We start from the raw sequence: 13,403 nt of genomic DNA, 5'->3' as shown, positions 1-13,403 counted from the left end.
GATAGCCTTCGGAAGGATAAATTTCGCGTGCCAGCCAAGAAGCAAACGAAACAAAGTGTCGAAGGAACATCAAACCGAAAGCCGAGTGTTGCAATGGCCGAGTGACGGGAAACAGCGCAGAGAGAATGTCGACGGCGAGTCAGAATTGAATATCAGTGTTTGCGTGTGAGCGTGAGTTTCGCGATAAGGGAACGATCGCGACGACGTTGGAGACGAGCGCGCGCGCGCTCGTGTGCGTCAGTCTCGCGCGAGTGGCTTTGGTCATGAGGCAGCAGCGCGTCGTCGCCTACTCCTCTCTCCGTGACGGCCACCTGGTGCTTGCGTCTCGGCGCCGCTTCGCCACTCTGGTGCCTCGCTCTTCCGACGTCGCTGTCGTCCGGGCGCCGAGGAGCAAGTGAACGGGCAAGGCAAGTCTCGGCACTGTGTACGCACGTACGTTGCGGCAAAGCGTGAAAGGTATACACACGCACGCGAGTGCAGTTTGGCAATTTCATACGTGGGCGAATGGTAGAACGCAGTTCGCGTCGTTCGACTTGCCGAGCGGCGATACGAACGCGTTGAAAGGCGATTTGCATTTTGAATCAGAGCTGCATCCCGCGGAGAAACGCATGTGAGTTCATTCAACGGTTGACACTGTATTTTCAGATTTAATCTTCGCTCGTTTGTGCGCCAATTTCAAAAGTAGATTGCGATTATTGGCCGCTCGCGGGGAAAGCGTTTCTTTCTTTTTTCACGTTCTCGGCTTTCGAAAAATCACAGTCATTCAAGAATTGCGTTAGAATTGCGTAACGAAGCTGCAAGCTGATAATGAAAACTTGCACGAGTTTTTTCTATGGATTCTTCATAAATATAGGCCATCGACGAGACTACACTTTCCGTAAGAAAAGATCACACGCTAATGAGTATTCGGACGTTAACGTGTACCACATGATCGTTGTAAGACATTAAGACTCGGTTTTCCATATAATTACAATGTGTCGTTTCCTCTTTAGATAACGACATTGTAACGCATGACATTGTATATAGCAATGTCAATTTTTACATTATAGTATATCAGAACTATTGTATTTTTTTTATCGGAAAAACGAAGTTTCTCATTGGAAATCAGATGAAACAATGTGACGCAAGATGTGAAATTCGCCGGCGCGTTTTTCCCAAAAACACATTGACACTTTCGATCACGAAGATTTCACGTGATCGCTATCTACGAGAATAGATCGTCAAATTATACTCCTTAAATATTGCGTATCGGCAATACGGCATTACGTGAGCCGAAAAATCGTCATTAAAAATTGAACGGCTCGATCTTCTTGAATAAACGTCTCTCAACTCTGTCGTGAGTGGTGTGTGCGTTCGGAGCGACAAAAGCTAGCGGAATAATAAAAATTCATCGTGATAATCTTGCTCTGTCGTTTGCACGATAAATTCTAGACTTTCTTTGCTATATTTTTATACAGGGTGGCTGCGCGTGCGAAGAACGACGCTCGCGCGTAAAATAATTGGACCCTCAATGGGGATCTCACGGCATCGCACGGTTTTCGAAAACAGCGTACAATCCGAGGATTTTTATCCTCTCAATGAGATCGCGGCAGTGGCGGTTTAGTGCGTCGTGAAAATTTGCAAAGCGCCAATCGATATTATCAAAGTAGCTATCCCAGTCGAAAGCGTGATAACTGATCCAAACGACGGCTCGGAATTGTTTTTTCTCCTCGGTGTTTGAATGCTTGTGCGTTTGCTCGCCTGCATTCACGTTGCAATATCATTGCTGGCTTTGCAATCAGCGCTCTCATTGTTTACCATTAGCAGAAACTAAGTTATCGATCAAAGATAATTGCCAACGATGATCATCGTTATTTAGCACTTTCCGCGCGAGCGGCACCGACCACAGCGAGCAGTCGAGCCGACAGCGAGGTAAAAAGAAGAAGCGACGTCGCAGCCGCGCTTCTTTCTCCGCGGACAGTTCGGTACAATGGAGAGCTACACGTCGGACTCGAGCGACTCGGACTCGGCCTCGAAAACGGTGGACCTCTCGTACTTGCACCTGGACTCGCAGGTGCTCCACGAGCACTTCGTGCGCACGACCTCACCGGGTCACGTGGAAACCCTGCTGCTGCATCAGAACCGGCTGAGCCACATACCCGACAGCGTTGTCATGTTCTCAAACTTGGCCACGCTCGACGTATCCAACTGCGGCCTGCAGAGGCTGCCGGACTTCCTGGCCGAGCTCACCCACTTGGTCTGTCTGTCGGCGAAGAACAACGCCCTGAGCAACGACTCGCTGCCGAAGAGCCTCGAACGCCTGCCGAATCTCAGGGAATTGAACTTGAGCGGCAACAGGCTATCGGAGTTCCCGGAGCAGGTGCTCGATTTACCTGGACTCAGGTATCTCTACCTTGGCGGCAATCAAATCGGCGAGATCGCCAAGGACGTCTGGAAGATACAAAGGTAAGAGATGCCTCTCTTGTGTTTATGTATATCTTAAGCTGTCCTACCTCTCTCGTGATTTATCGAACGCCAATTTTCGTTTTTGGCTCTAATGTCGCTCGTTAACGGTCACATAGCTAGTCCGCTTATTTTCAATGACTCACAGACGTCCTCCGATTATTGCCTGTGGCCGTTTATCTCTACAAATTTTCGCACTTCTACTTCGCTTCTCTTGGATTCACAGACTCGTGAAGTTACAATTATCTTAAACTAAATTTAATTAACTTAGCTTTAGCTTAAACTAAAGCCCAGACAGAAGCCTGGGAGTCGCTATGACAGAAAACGTCAATAGCGAAAGATCCGAGCGCTCGTCCGCAGCCCCCGCTGAGAATCCGCTCCCCCACGAGGTAGTCCATTCAACAGCTGAGGTTGCGATCGCAACACGAATCGTGGAGGTTCTGCGGGGCTATCTTGCTCGTATGGAGCAGGCCAGTCCCGGCTCAACCTCGCGGGTGTCACCGGTTGACGGCATTACTGCCTTCGTGTCAACCGTGAACGCATCAGGTGTGGCGATATCTCGTCGCCCTGTGCGACTCCCGATGTCGCCCTCTACTGCCCTCGAATTTAACAGAGTTATAAACTCGTTTCGAGGTGGGGAATTTTCCCACGGAGGGTCATCAGGAGTTCACCCGCCTGTTAGCCAGACCTTCGCGTACACTCCCGGACTGGCTGGATGTCGCAATGCAGTAGCCTGGGGCGCCCCAGCAATGGCTTGCAGTGGGAAAGGACGGGCGTCACCGCCCAGCCCGGAAGCGCGCCGAGTCTTCTGTCATTGTTATTACGATTCACTTTGTAAAATAGTTGTGACTGCAGTTGTTTATTCTGAATAAAATTTTTTTTTTAAGTGCATTAATTCGTGTATGTACTTCAGGCTTAAATTTGCTCAACTCAAGTTTCTGCTGCTTTACGTGACCGATTGAATTACGAATTTCTTAATTATTTCAGTCGAATAAGCTGAAAGCCCGAGCTCAATTCAGTCTAATTTAATATGTTAACTGTAAGTGACAACGAGTATCAATGAATATTCAACCCTTGCGCAAACTTTTATCACAGTTCGTCGTCGATAATTCGTGAAATACTAAAATATCCTGAGATGACGAAAAGAACTTATTGATGCGATAATAAGCCAAAGCATGAGTCTTAAAGAGAATTTTATTTTTGGTTTGGATTATTGGCCCAACTTTCGTCGGGCTCACAAAAAATTAGTATTTAGACTCATCAAGTGTCCCCCTCCACGGAAATCTTTAGTAAAAGGCGAAAGATTTATACGTGGTATGAAGGGAGACCAGAGTGACGAGTTGACGATTCGGCCTTCGTTATATCTACTAAAGACTTTTATTTCTGTTGCGGAGAGCGACGTTCGACCGGCCACCTAGCGGTCGACTCGTAAACCGTAGACTCGCTACGAGAGACCATGTTCCGTTTGTGGCGCAGCATTCAAAATCACGCGCGTGTCCTACCTTTTGCTAATGAGTTGCATCGTTACGGCGGTGCCGCTTAGTTTACAGGTTCTGTCCATAGGAGGTAACAGACTGACGGAAGTTCCATCCACATTGGGTCAACTTACGGCGCTACAAGCTCTAGTCCTCTGTGATAATAGGCTCGAGAATCTTCCGAGCTCCATAGCCAATCTTAAGAATTTAAAGTCGTTACTGCTGCACAAAAATAGTCTGAGAACTCTGCCGACCGAAATCATTACGCTGAAAAATCTTACGGAGGTATGTGGCTGCTCGCGCCCACTTACAACACTTCAAGCTACGCGATTTACACTTTTACGTATTTCCTCTTTTTCAGCTTTCGCTGAGGGACAATCCACTCGTTGTGCGATTCGTTTCCGACATGACCCATAACCCACCGTCACTCTTAGAATTAGCCGCTCGCGTAGTCAAAGTCAGCGAAATTCCGTACAGAGAGGAGGATTTACCCAGGACTTTGCTCAATTACCTGGACAGCGCTCATCATTGCGTGAATCCTCGTTGCGCAGGTACGAGTGGCAGCATCGCGACTCGCTTGCTCATATCGCCAAGTGCCGCTAATAACTAATGACTTTCTATTCTCTTCCTATCCAAGGTGTATTCTTCGACAATCGCGTCGAGCACGTCAAGTTCGTCGACTTTTGCGGCAAGTACCGGCTGCCGCTGCTCCAATATCTGTGCAGCAGCAAGTGCATAGGGCCGCGCGAGGGCAACGAGGAAGTCGTGAGCGGTGCTATGATCAGAAAAGTTTTGCTTGGCTGAAGCAAGTCCTCGCAACGTGCGCTGGAAAAGAGATGACTTGCGCTTTTATTCAACTGCGTTATTCGTAACAGGAGGAGGCGAACGACGAAAGCGCGAAAGGAAAGACGGCAACCCAAACGAAATGTACGCTTGTTGAATTGTAAGATGAATTTTCACGCGATTGACTTGATTTTTTGATGGGATTCTTTTTTACGATTGATGTCAATAAATTACACTTCGTGCAACTGAGCTCGTCGTTTGATTGATTTTGTAGCGAAGGATTGCTGGCTGGATGAGATTGACTGAACAGTACTAACGTTATTGTTAATATTTTATTGTTAAATAAACCACAAAAATGTACAGTAATGTCGTCGTTATAGCGCGCGCAGGCCGCGTGAGCGATGCGGAAAGCGCGATCATCGCCTTTTTCCTCGCAAACTGTTTTTACCACACATAGTATGCTACAAATATACTTTTTGTCGATATTCAGTATCTCGTATAATGCAATCATCACTCTATGCCGCATTCACTCGTCATCAGTTTTCTCTTGCGTTCGTCTGGCTTCATCAATTACTTGTCGTATAATAATTATCAGCTGTTATACTTTTTCATGTATATATATGTATACACTTTTGCAGTTGAAAATCAATTTATTTCTCTTTAGGTAAAAATTAATTCAACGTGTTTTCCTTCGTCTAAACGTGCGCGGTCATCTCTTCGTAGTTATCATCATTACGATATAGTTGATTTAACTTTTAAGAAATTAAAAATTACTAATTTCGAGAGAACATTGAATATACATCGAAAGGACGTGGAAACGTGGAAATTTTTTTCCAAGCTATAGAAATTCCTCTTGCAAAGTTATTACTCTTTAAATTTAGACCTGATAACGCATTTATCAATATCAAACAGAAACGGTAGTTAAATTTCAGTGGCAATAGCCTTGTTCACTAACGTATTTTACTTTTTCGTACGCACGACATCGATTGAATTTCTGAATTATTTCTAATTCGTAAAATGTTTAGAGTTCACTTTTCTGAACAATTTTCTCCCAACATCTATAATGCATTGCTTAATCTTCATATATGAAAGTTATTATCATTACTACAGATGTTTCAAGAAACACGTATAAAAAAAATCTGAAAACAATAAAAGAAGTTAGTCAAAATAAATCTTTCGCATTTAGTCTTGAAAAACGAAAAGGAGAAATCTGAAAAGACGTGCTCATACTCTACGAAGAATTTATTTGTGAACATTGACTAACGAGCCATCTAAATTCAAATAAACAATCGGTTAATGAGTCTTCACAAAAGTGTTTAATCGTCATGATATATGATTACTATTATTTATAATACACAACTTCCTTATTAATCAAAAGATGTTTTACATGAAATGGTTAAAATAATAAAGATAGTAGAACACTTAGAAAAAAAGAAAACATGTAAACTAATTATATCCATGTAATTTTTATTTGTTAATAATAGTAAGTAGGCAATCGTTAAACTTAAAAACGTCGCAACGATACGTTTATAAAAACTTAAAAAGAGAAGGATAGATACATTGTAAAGACTCGGCACTCGAATGTTCCTTCGAAGCAAGAAAATGTATTATTTTTACTTTTTGTATTATTTATTTTTGTTTACTTTGTTTCCTCGTCTCATTATAATCAGTGCATTTGTCGCTAATTTGTTTGTTTTCTTTTCGTTTGCATGCGGTGCACTAAACAATGAAATTTTCACGCTCGTTTACATTTATCTACAAGTATATGCACCCATTTAACAAGCTTCATTTGGATTCATTCATGATTCAGTCGCACGCTCGCAGATTAAATTATACACATACGGAATATCGTCGTCGCTATTTTTTTTTCTTGTTTATTATTATTATTATTATTATTGTAAATCGTTACTCGATAATTATACCCATATTGTAAACAATTATTACACTTATCGCCTTTTTTCATCGTCCAGATTTGTGTCGGAGTATGAAAGCAGAGCCTGGACAGCCATTAAAGATATTTTGAATACAACGCAACTTTGATTTGTTGACACACGCCTGTACTTTTACAAATGTTCAATTACATTACGCTAACAATATGTAGTATGGATTTGAAACCAACAGTAATTTGACAAAAAGAAAAATTCTTGAAAAACAAAATGTATTTACATAAAATGTAGGTGGTTAATTTTACCAATTTTTTTTATTTACATAATATAATTAATAATTCTTTTTTTTAATTATTCTGACTAAATGAGATTTTTTATTATTTCCATTCATATATAATATATACATTAATTAACACTTTACGCTGAGCTTATTTGGAAGCACTGCGTGAAAAAGTTTTTAAAACATTAGATATATACAAACACTCTTAAAATTGCTAACTCTACGTTTGCATAATGTGTCTAACATTATAAAAAAACCGATAAATTTTGACGCGCATGAGTAACGTTTGTAAAAGCACTGAGATCTCACAAATCAAAGGAACATTTTTCAAAACTTACAAATCATTTGGTCCAGCGAACATGAAAATCGTGGATTAAGAGTGCAAATAGGGCGACCTTGTATAATATTCACTCGCTCTATTTTAATATATCAGCATCCAATTATTTTCTTTTCAATCAATCCACCTCATGCAGAGAAGAAGAAATGGGAAGAAATGGTGTGACTGTGTGTCGCAGTAGCGTTATAACAAACTGTTCAATTTCGATATTACGACTACTATAATTTTTTTCTTTTCGTTTATATTTTTCATAATGTATAGGTACCTCGGTACAATCATTCCACTTTTTCCTTTCCTTAATAGCTGCGGCATTGTTCCATTTTTTTATTTACCTATTGATAAACCTTAATAGTTATTAAAATTAATTTGAATATATATTGTAAAGTAATATTTTTATATATATGTATATATATCATTTGTATATATAATATATATAATTATTTATACGTAGACTTTCGGTATTTTACACGGATCACGTAATCCTAAAATAGGTTTGCCTTTCAACATACATGGCTTCGAGACTTGCTCAAAACAAAATTTCATGAAACTCTCTTCTCCAAACACACCTCATCAATTTTATTTCTTCAACGTTCGACCTGTTATTATGATATTCATTCAAATTTTCTCTTTTATTTTGAAAGATTGATTCTCATACAACTGAAACTCCAATAACAACTAAACAGTGTCTGCGAAACTACTTTTTCTGAGATATATATAGTTAACTCTCGCTTTAGAAAAAACAACGATGAACGTTTTTCTACAATATACAAATCAAAAACCGTTTCGTTTTTTCTTTGTATTCCAACTGCAAAATAGACAAACATTATCGACATCAGAGATTTTTTTGTCTATGTTACAAATGTGTCGTACAGTAGATATTTATGCGATTTTTCCCTTTTTTCGGTGCTATATCGTTTTATATGTTAAATCTCTCTTTTTTACAATGTATATTAGGACGCAAGCGAGCTATATAAAAGTGATTGTTTATCTGTTTTCGTCTTACACAAAAAAACGACAATAAATGTGTTAATTTTATTTGAGCGATGGTGTCCTTCTTGGTTTTCAATGGCGTCATAGCAGGTTTTTCATTGAATTTCCTGACATTACTTTAAACTCTATTACAAATCCATCAATCCATGAATTTCACGGTATAGTTTGGCTTATGTGTATGTGTGTTCGATACAACTTTTATTTGCTTGAATATCTTATTTTAATGAAGGTGTTATACTTTGTCGTTACGAAAGTTTAAATCATCATAGGAGGCTTCATACCACTAACAATTTTTATTAGCTATTATTCTTTTATCCTTCAAATACAAACATACACAAATTGCTGCTATCCCCCGTTGCCAATCTCGTTGCTAAATCTTTTCTTTTTTTCTTTGTTCAACTTATTACGTTGTAGTTATGCATCGGATGCCTCGGTTATGGAAAGAGATTAACAGATGATAGTCTGAATAAACGACAATTGGTCAATATACACCACGCATTTAGTGTGTATTTGCAGAAAGCAAAATAAATAGCTTATAGCCGTCAAACGTTGGAAGAGGTATATTCTTGCTTATTAATTGGATTCGACACGTATTTGCAGTGCGCACGCATTCCTACAAAGAGTTAGAAAAAAGCCCAACATACCAGAGCTTGCAGAAATATTCAACATTTCATTGCCTATTTGAATACCAAAGATTCAATCAAAAGTTTGTGGATTTCAGCAACATCTAGACCATTGTCAGTATTATCGTCAAGGTATGCAACAGTAGGTCATTGTTAAAAAATCACATACTATTAAATAATTAGAGCGATAGCACTAAACTTTTGATCAAACCATTGGACAATCGGTGTCTATACACGTTGCCGCATAAAAATAATTTTTTTTTCTTTCAAGTAAACAACAGAGTGATTCTTGCATTATGTAATTAGTAAAAACTGATTGCGACACCACTAAAAATAAATTTCTATTAAAATATATAATAAAAGTTAAAACGTTCATTTCTGCCTCCATAATGTACACGCATCCTTCAGTAACGTATATAGATAACTGCCTTTACGTTGTAGGAAGAGGAACTCTACCAGTTCGTTAAGCTGTAGTAGCCAGGGACACTGTGATATGTAGGCGCGTGTCGGCAATCAACAGAGACGCAAGATTTTTACATTCGTTCGCACACTTATGAAATTTTTTTTTCTTATTTTCTTGGCTTTTTCACTTCGTGTGCATTCATACATATGTTACTAATTTTATTGTTTAGTTAATTTTTTTCTATGTAACTTTTTTTTCCGCTGCCAGTCGGGACTTCCATTAAGATTTTGAAAGTTAAGATTAGTGAAAAGTATATATTTATTTACAAGATAAGGCATTTGTATACGTAGATATATACGACTCTCGGAAGCTGTACGGTGTTTATTTTCATTATAATTGTTTTAACTATTTTGTTTTTATCTGTGTAATTCCCATATTTATCTAAAAGTAAATTACCAAGTTTTGATATAAAATTGATTAGTGACAGCTCTTGATTATTCAGATCTTTGCATACACAATTAATATTATAACAAGAGAATGTAAAACAAAAAAATCATACAAATTGAAAAAAATATTTTGTCATATTCGAAAATTACCATTTTATTTAAAAAATAAGTTCACTGATAAAAAAGTATACACGTATCCTTCAAAAATATTTCTACAGCCGATATAAATATTCGAACTCTGTAAAAAGAAGTAAGTCAAAAACAATTTATGTTATTGGCTTACATATTTTTATAACGTTGAATGTCCAAAATGAAGATAAAACATAGAAATTGAATAACTTATAAGACCGGTACCAAACAATTGTTAATTCTGAATCTTTATCGAGTCAAGGCAGGTATAAAAAAATTATTCTTTGTAAATTTCATAGCATAAAAAGTTCTTTGCTATTATACACAAACACATTCACCAGTAATAGATTGACAGCCTCAAAAACAACGTTTTTTACTAAGGGTGAAAAAATAAAAAAATGTACACATGTAAACGAAAATATTTTTGAGCGTATGTTTAAACTATTGATTTGTTTTTTGTAAAATTAAATAAAAGTTGTTAAACGTTCAAGTCGCTTTATTAAAAGTATTACTAAATTTTTTTTCACAAAGATAATCATTAATTTTTACAATCTGTTATAAATGAGATCGACACATTTTTATTGTTTAAAACGAGTCTTAAGGCTTATAAAAACCAAAAATCAATAAAAAAGAAGAAAAAAACATATGAATTAAGATAAAATCAGAAATAAAGTTTGGCGAAAACAAAACAGACGATGATATATTGACATTCAATCTCAATCTTTTTGTATGCTTGTCGATGTCTTTTTATGTATACGTATCCACTTCTAAAGAGGTTTCCTTCAATCAGTGAAGAAAGAGAAGCAAAGTAGGTACTTCTCTATTTGTCACAGTGCCTTGCGCGAGATTCTCGAGCTTCCGAGCTATCGATTTTAATTTTTTATAGAAAAAAAAGCTTTTCAAATACAATGTCATAACGAAACAAAGTCGCGCGCTTTGTGATTCACGTTTGATCGCGCAAGTGAGCTTGTGTTTTGTATGTATTTTTGTGTGGAGTATATGCATCTATAAAGTAGCGTAGAGGGCTTGAAAGACTTGAGAAAAAAGATAGAAGAGGAGAGGCCCTTGAAAAAAAACATTGTAAGGCCGAAGCGCGAGCTTGTTCGACTAAACGCTATTATTAGATAATATTTTTTTTCACATAGACGCATATATAGAACACATGTCTTTCTCTCTTGCACACAGCCGAAACTACTGTATAGCGGCGCTTTAATTTATCCCCCCTTCCCATTTTTCCTGGTGTGGGCTTTTTTCCTCGTTATCTCTTTTTAACCATTTTTCCCTTGTTCCTTTCACTTTCATAATAATAATAATTATAATAATAATAATATTATATATAATAACGTATATGCTGACATTAGAACTTTTTGCAATTTCATTTCATTTATTTCTTTTCTTGTGTTTCTTCACAAACTGTCGTTAAAGAACGCTCTTTCACCCCCCTCCTCCTCGCTCCCTCCCCCTTTTTCTGTCTATATACAATTCAAAAAAGAAGTTCGACCACACATATGACGAGCCAACACGGCGAGCTTCGTGCTTGGCTCTCTCTCTTTTTTCTCTCAGTGCGTTTATCATTCATTCTTTCTCGCGCACTTGCACTTTTTGCTGTTAAAAGTCCTTCTCTCTTTCTACCTCGCGCACGTAGTTCTCTCATTTTCGTAACATCCTACGAACCGTCTTTTTATCACTCATGAAGTTATATCCATAATATTTCTCTCGTGAACGTGATGTGGCAATGATGACGATTGTTGTTTACTGTCGTTGATGATGCGTATGAGACAATATCCGAAGGGTTGTTGCTTGCTTTCGACGCTACCACATTGAGGCGCGGCACGTTGAGTGAGTGTGTCCGCGTTGTTGTTTTTTATGTCAACGACGATGACGGGGGAGCGAGATTATATCGCTCTGTTTTCTTTTTCATATATCCCTTCCTGTCGCTCGATGTCACGCTGCTGCTGCTGCCGTAGCTACTTAACTCGCCGATTATTGTCGGCTTGAAGAGGAAAATGATACAAGAGCCAGGTGGAAAGAAAGATGAGAAAAAGAAGCCGATTCCCTGTAGATTGTTCACCTGTGAGAAATAAAGCTTTAATGTTGGTTTATGAATTCGAATTAGAACTAACGATACGTTGTATTAATTACCCTTCTTAAGCCATGTTCGATTGGTTAGGATCAGCATTTTGTGCGGACTGAGACGCAGCCTCGTTTGAGTTGCCAGCCACGCCAGATGCTTGCGAACCAGCAGCAGCCTCGTTGGTCGCCGAGGCACCGCCGGCAGCACTTGAACCTTCAGCTGACTGATTACCACCAGCAGCACTACCACCGGCTCCAGACGATTGCGAACCATCGACAGTTTGCATATACTTGGGTATCAGCAGCGAATTGAGATTCGGTTGAATCCTCAACTCGTGCTCGGTGAAGTTGAACAGAGGCGGCAATTCACGACCGTTTGGTAGCCGCGTCACTTGCTCGCGCAACTCGTCAAAGAAGTTGTGAGCGCATGCACCTAACGGTGTCATACGCAGTGACGGCGTGTACTCCAGCAGACGTTCCACCAAGTCCATTGCCTCGAGTGGCGTGCGCGACCTGAACACCTGTTTAGACACACGGGTGGCCATTAGTTCATACATTCTCTCAAGTATGTGGCAAGATCAATGATATACTTTTTTTATACGTTCGGCTTGGTTTATTACGGATCCAAACATTTCTTAAATTTGCTGCATACTTAAACCACCTTTTCTATGACTAAGATAACTTTTCTCGAGATAAGCATTTGTTCGTAATTATGAAATGTGTTCTTGATTTCAGAAAAATATGTCGGCATGCAACAGATTGAAGAAATTTTTATTTTGCAATGTTACACTTTACGAAGACTAACGATGGAGTTCTGCGAAATAATGATGTGATTTATAATTTACGAGCTAAGACGACACTTTTTTTTTAATTTTCATAGTATAAAATGACTACTATTAGTCTTCGTAGAATGCGTCGCGATGATGTTACAACACTTGTTCTAAAAAAATGTTCATTCTCTGTAATACAACAACAATAAAAAGATATGAATGACATGAAATTAACATTATTATTATGACGGCTATTACATGTACGGTTTTCTCTCTGTTATGACGTTATGTACGCACACCAGATAGTCGAACAAATAATATTTTAGTAAATTACTTATGAATGTTATTATTTATTTATTTTTTTTTTAAGAACAGAGTATTCGCATAAAAACAATTTCATGATGATTTTTTTTAAATTAATGGAATATGAATAATTTTTAATTTAGATAATGCAGTCGAAATGCTGGTGATTCATGGTAGAAACGAAAATATGTGACGATTATTAGAATGATGCTACTCTTCCGCAAAGTCATGTATGTCTTCGTGCCGACCAAAGCGGAGCACCAAAACATTAGAGTAAGTAAAAAAAAAAAAAAAGAAAATATTCTTGCAAAATTTTGAGTGATATTAACCATGGTTAGTAATGTTAGGTCTGCCGCAGTTATTTGAAGATAATGTCAATTTTCGTAGCTAGTAGATAGCAATGAAATAGTATAGAGACAATTTTTTGCGAGATACTATTATTGAATCGAACTTTCTCAATTAT

At 38.4% G+C, this 13,403-nt stretch overlaps 2 protein-coding genes and 1 non-coding gene across 8 annotated transcripts in view; 1 reads left to right on the top strand and 2 right to left on the bottom strand.

Annotated features, from left to right (window-relative positions):
- Window positions 1–233: 233 nt before the first annotated feature.
- Window positions 234–10,932, top strand: LOC131671368 (leucine-rich repeat-containing protein 58). Of its 3 annotated transcripts, none has more exons than XM_058947735.1 (5): window positions 234–407; window positions 1,859–2,445; window positions 3,986–4,202; window positions 4,279–4,468; window positions 4,555–10,932. In XM_058947735.1, the coding sequence occupies exons 2-5, from the start codon at window positions 1,970–1,972 to the stop codon at window positions 4,719–4,721; spliced, it is 1,050 nt and encodes a 349-aa protein (XP_058803718.1). In that variant the 5' UTR covers window positions 234–407; window positions 1,859–1,969; the 3' UTR covers window positions 4,722–10,932. The 3 variants fall into 3 exon arrangements, with proteins under 3 accessions (XP_058803718.1, XP_058803716.1, XP_058803717.1); XM_058947733.1 differs by having other exon boundaries at window positions 234–456; XM_058947734.1 differs by having other exon boundaries at window positions 234–610.
- On the bottom strand, window positions 3,658–3,778 carry LOC131671380 (U5 spliceosomal RNA). The gene has a single exon (XR_009302534.1). It is a non-coding gene; the product is annotated as a U5 spliceosomal RNA (small nuclear RNA).
- Window positions 10,933–11,080: 148 nt separating the features above from the next.
- The window catches only part of LOC131671367 (glycogen synthase kinase-3 beta-like), a 31,946-nt gene continuing 29,623 nt past the window's right edge, over window positions 11,081–13,403 (bottom strand). For all 4 annotated transcript variants that reach the window (XM_058947732.1, XM_058947729.1, XM_058947730.1 and 1 more), the window contains 2 exons: window positions 11,937–12,388; window positions 11,081–11,865 (listed from right to left, as the gene is read on the bottom strand). In XM_058947732.1, the coding sequence (XP_058803715.1) occupies window positions 11,942–12,388 (447 nt within the window). In that variant the 3' untranslated portion in view covers window positions 11,081–11,865; window positions 11,937–11,941. The remainder of the gene's footprint in view (window positions 11,866–11,936; window positions 12,389–13,403) is intronic.

This window comes from Phymastichus coffea, unplaced genomic scaffold (genome assembly GCF_024137745.1).
Source record: "Phymastichus coffea isolate CEN01 unplaced genomic scaffold, Cenicafe_Pcof_1.1 PCOF00124, whole genome shotgun sequence".
Classification (NCBI taxonomy): Eukaryota; Metazoa; Arthropoda; class Insecta; order Hymenoptera; family Eulophidae; genus Phymastichus; species Phymastichus coffea.
This window is presented reverse-complemented; position numbering and strand designations above follow the sequence as displayed.

What these genes read in the sequence shown, in the direction of transcription:
- LOC131671368 (XM_058947735.1), top strand. Translation starts at nt 1,970, where the DNA reads ATGGAGAGCTACACGTCGGACTCGAGCGACTCGGACTCGGCCTCGAAA. An exon ending in GACGTCTGGAAGATACAAAG is followed by an intron (nt 2,446 to 3,985) that starts GTAAGAGATGCC and finishes GGTGCCGCTTAG; the next exon opens with TTTACAGGTTCTGTCCATAG. An exon ending in CGCTGAAAAATCTTACGGAG is followed by an intron (nt 4,203 to 4,278) that starts GTATGTGGCTGC and finishes CCTCTTTTTCAG; the next exon opens with CTTTCGCTGAGGGACAATCC.